The following is a 4,909-nucleotide window of genomic DNA, read 5'->3' on the forward strand; positions in this document are numbered from 1 at the left end:
GAGTCTGAGTGTTTTTGGGCATCAATGATGATTGAAATTGTTAGACCATCCAGGGAGATTATGAACAAAGTATTGAAGTTTAGAGTAGAAATCGATATATAAGCTTGAAAACAACCCGCACGATACAGCGTAATATTTCCAGCCTCCGCGGCTGCACAGTACATGCATGGCCCACGTGCGCTGCTTGTTGAATAGTACATGTAGAAGTAAGGCCGGCATGGGAAATTGAAGCAAGGAAATATCTTGAAAACGAGGTGCATGCAAGGAAAAAACAAAGTGTGTCGTGGACAAAAATATGTATAAAATGCAATGATTTTATGAGATGAGAGTTGATGTGCTTGTGTATCGTGTTATGTACGAGTCTTGCACTTTAGCAGCTTGGGGTTGCACTCCTAGGTAGGAGTGCAGCCCAATGATGCTATAGAAAATATGTCACTGGTCGGCCAGCCTGGACATCAGTGACATTCCGGCGGTCAGTGCTAGTGCATCATCACTGAACAGTCAGTTAGCCGGTTACTGATAAAAAAGTCATCACTGACTGATCAGATGCCCGGTCACAGGTGAAGAAGTCATCACTGACCCAGAGCCACAGACGGGCCAGACTCTCGCATCAGTCATAATATGATTTGGCTAGTCAGTGTTGTTTGCGCGTTTAGTCTTGTGGGGTTAAGGCATGCCCATCCCATTCTCTCGTGGAATAATTCATATCTACCTTTCCGCTGTTGCATTGCAGTTTTTTTTCGAACATGTAGGAGAGCTGCATGTATTTCATTAAAAACGAAAGAAGGTACAATGGCAATGACGTCACGACCAATAAATAGCCAAAGATGGCACGGCCTACACCACACCATGAGCCCATAACTTAACAGTGTCAACAAGATGCAATCCAAACAACGCAATGGACCTAAAAACGAGAAAGTCTACAACCTAAGACATAAAAACATAACCCTAACAACCCAAATGGTACACGAAGATTAAACACCAAATGCATGGGGTCTTGGGTATCCCAAATAGAGCCAAATAGAACACAACCAACTATGGCTGCGAGCATCGTCCGGAGAACATCAACAACAAGATACGGCGCATCAAAGCATGTATAGTACAAGTGAAGTGCCATTGCTAGGATTAGGCAACCACGGACTAGCCATGCGTCAAGCATCCCGTGCAGCCAAGTTGGCCACCACCCCGCCTACCAGAGAACCTGAAGATCCAAAGGAGAGGTGATCAACCGGGCACCGAGGAGGGAGATAACCGCGACCGAGGGAGAGCACATGCAGTTCCGAAATGACCTAGCAAACCAACCAGCCGACTCGAGGAGAACAAATGACGACCCGATCCAATAGCAAAACGCTCATATCTACCAAAGAAACGATCAAGGAGTAGGGTGGGATGCCAGATCCAGCAGCAGACCGCCCGGATTTGGCTGAAGACGGCAGATGGAAAGGTCGAGGAATCATCGGTGGCAGCCAAGGGTCACCAGGAAGCAACTGGAGAACGACGAATATGGAGGCGGGGAGCCCAGATCTGACCGGAGACAACGAAAAGAGGAGGTGGTGACTAGCAGCGGAATGGCGAATGGGGGATCTATGGGGCGCCAAATCGGGTAGCAGGGCGCTCGGATCTGGACTGAGAATGGCCAATGGGGAGGACCCACAACGACATGACGAGGAGGACTATCTGGGGAAGTTGGTCCGGCAGGCTCGGCGCGGCTTTAACAACCGTGGCGATCGAGCGGCCGAGGTCACACACCCGGCAATGCTACATCTACGTAGGGTGTTACGAAACTTTTACGTAATTAGCCAGTTGGTAGAATATGATTGGGATTTGGGGAGAGGCGGGGCCCACCCCACTCAAAATCAGGAGGAGCATGAGAACTAATTAAGGGAAGTTACGTAGCCCCTTCGTAACCCTTCGTAGGTCTAGGATTATTGATCACACACATGTGTGTCTGGTAGCAGTGCACAAAGTGGAGTGCCACCTGGGCCGCCGCGACAAGGCCGGTTGAAGACCCCACCGGAGAACCGCCACAAACAGGAAGGGCATATGACACATGGGCAAAGAGAAGGTGGGTGGATGGGAAGCAGCCCCGCGGCGATAGAGCCTAATGTTTCCAGCCGCCGCGGCTGCACAGTACACGCAGTGCCCACGTGCGCTGCTTGTTGAATAGTACAGGTAGAAGTAAGGCCGGCATGGGACATTGAAGCAAGGAAATATCTTGAAAACACGGTGCATGTAAGGGAAAAACAAAGCGTCGTGGATGTAGTGTTGTAGTACAGGCCGGCAGGCTGTGCGTCTTGTGTAGCCCCGATGTCACCACGTCTGGTCTGGGACGGACGATACGTGGGGAAGCGCCACATAGCCTGCAGCTGCATGCCACCGAAAGGGCAGAAAAAAAAAGGAAAGATGAAACAGTGTTAAAATTAGTGTTCGTATATATAATTGATGGAAAGCATGACAGTTAAGCTGCTACATTGCGAGTGTGAGACTGGTTACCATTATATTTCGTGTATGACAGTTATGCCTGGCTCCGCTCTTCCTCCATCTCACCCTGCTGCTGCTCTCCTCCTCGTTCGAACTCGCCCGTCTCACTGCTGCAAGCGTCATTGACCTCTTCCAAAATATCTGCACTATTTTTGTTCGCTGCGTAAGTCCCTGAACGGTAACCAGTGACAGAAAATAACACATCGTTGCGATGCTCCCAGGCTTCTTCTCGAAGGACGTCAATTGTGGCGCTGATGCATGGGGCGTCTGCGCTGTAGCATTCCTTTTCACAACGAATCTGGACTATGCTGAGTTCCGTGAGATGATTGATACCGACAGGATCTCTATTTGGTGGGCCAGCATAGAACTGGAACACGATAACAAGCCATTCGAGCATGGGCATAGCTCCTTCCTGGAAGAACACCCGTGGCACTCGGCTGTCAATAGTGAGTCTCATAAGCCTGGGAAACCCTCCACCTCTGATGGCTACCGGCTCTCTCGGAACGACTTCGAAGTACAGGTCGAGAATCTGAAGGTTGGGCATCTCCCGCAGAATCTTGAGACCATCCTCCTCTAGCTTACAGACCCTGATGTCCAAGGTGCCCAGGTCACTGAAGTGATCCTTGATCCACCGCGGGATGCGCATCTGTTTCGTGCCGATGGTTAGGCCCAATAGCTGAGTGAACTTCAAATGCAGGATCTCCCCGGCTAGCGAAGACACCACATCACTGTTCTTCCAAATTTGGCAGAGACCCTCGGGCAATCCCAACAATCGTGAAAGCTTAGCAGCTTCCCAGGGCAATGCGTTGAACCCATCTGTTACCAAACTCTTCAGTTTATTAAGTCCTTCCATTTCCATCGGTATCTTCCTCACCAATGAAAGGTACAAGTTCAGTGATTCCAGATGCTGCAGTTTGCCGATCTCCCGAGGCAGCTTTCTGATACGTGTGCGGTTCAAGTTCAGAGTCTCCAAATTCTGGAGGTTCGCAACCTCCCGAGGCAGTTGTGTGATCTGTGTGTTACCCAAATTCAGTGTCCTCAAATGCTGGAGGTTCCAAATCTCACTGGGTAACTCGGTGATTTTTGGGTTTCTACTCACGTCAAGGCTCCTCAATTGTGGTAGTCTCGTGATGATCTCCCTGGGTAGCTCTGTGATGCCTGTTGTATTCAAGGAAAGATTCTCCAAATGCTGCAGGTCTCGGATCACCCTAGGCACCTCCTTGAGATACTCGTTCTGCTTCAAGTCCAGGTTCTTCAAATGCTGCAGCTTTCCAATCTCAACGGGTAGGCCTGTGATCCGTGTTCCCCTCACTTCCAAAGTCTCCAGATGCTGCAGCCCCCGTATTTCTGGTGGGATCTCACTTATAAACCTCCCACGAAGGCCAAACAGGTGCCTCACACGGAATAGGCCACACATATCCTTCAGATCGTCATTCTCAAGACCCTCATTGAACTGAAGATCTAACACACGCAGACATTTCAACTGTCCCAAGCGGGCTCTCCTGGCACTTCCAAACACAACAAGGGACCGAATATGGGACCAATCAATTTCTGACATGGGACCATCATCCGTTACAGAGTCTGAGTCTGACATCGGATCCTCATCGATACAGAGCAAACGGATTCGGCAGGCATATGACGCTGGAATATCAGAACTGCATGTAATGAAATTGTCTTCTCGGAGTTTGCATCTAAGGAAATTTCGCATCACGGGGTGCACTCTGTATTTGCCATAGTTCTGACTGTATCTTTTCTTTACAAACGGAATCAATCCCCTGTTAACAAGCTCTTCAAAATAACCTTTTGCTATCTCCTCTTTACAGACAAATCTTTCTGCGGTCCATCTCCTCATCAAATGACCCCTTTTAATCTCCCGACCCTCAGGGTATATACAGCAGTACAAAAGGCAAGTCTTCAGCATATGATGAGGAAGATGGATGTAGCCCAGCTGCAAACTCTCGACCAATGGTTCAAAACCTGGAGTATTCTGGATTCCATTTCGCTTTACTTTTTCCCAAATCCTATCTTGTACATCACTTGCCTTCTTTACATGCAGCCCTTGTTGTTCTTGCTCCTTTGCCAACGCTGAAAACATACAGACTAGTGCTAATGGCATACCACCGCACATGTGCACAACAGGATGGTCACAATCAAAATCTGCGGCAACCATGTCAAACTTTGCTACCATCCCAGCGGCAACATCTTCCTCACCAATTATGTAGGCCCATATTTCACGAACATAATCCCATTCAGTGTCCATTTTATAGATCAAGGCATCAAAATCATCACGCCACTTCTCAGCTATAGCATTAATACGAGTTGTTGTGACAATTCTGCTGCCCAGAGTATTCAGTGGAAGAGATCTTCTGATTGTTTCCCATTCTCCACCATGCCAAATATCATCAATTATGACCATGTACCTATACAA

At 48.6% G+C, this 4,909-nt stretch overlaps 1 protein-coding gene across 1 annotated transcript; it reads right to left on the reverse strand.

The window, feature by feature from the left end:
• Positions 1-1,862: 1,862 nt before the first annotated feature.
• On the reverse strand, positions 1,863-4,897 carry LOC123172918 (disease resistance protein Pikm1-TS). Its single transcript, XM_044589805.1, has 2 exons — positions 2,494-4,897; positions 1,863-2,366 (listed from the first exon to the last, which is right to left on the reverse strand). The coding sequence occupies exon 1, from the start codon at positions 4,895-4,897 to the stop codon at positions 2,516-2,518; it is 2,382 nt and encodes a 793-aa protein (XP_044445740.1). The 3' UTR covers positions 1,863-2,366; positions 2,494-2,515.
• Between the last annotated feature and the right edge of the window lie 12 nt (positions 4,898-4,909).

The sequence above is a fragment of the Triticum aestivum genome, unplaced genomic scaffold (assembly GCF_018294505.1).
Source record: "Triticum aestivum cultivar Chinese Spring unplaced genomic scaffold, IWGSC CS RefSeq v2.1 scaffold44045, whole genome shotgun sequence".
NCBI lineage: Eukaryota > Viridiplantae > Streptophyta > Magnoliopsida > Poales > Poaceae > Triticum > Triticum aestivum.

Coding starts and splice junctions, on each gene's coding strand:
- LOC123172918 (XM_044589805.1), bottom strand. CDS start 4,897: ATGGTCATAATTGATGATATTTGGCATGGTGGAGAATGGGAAACAATC.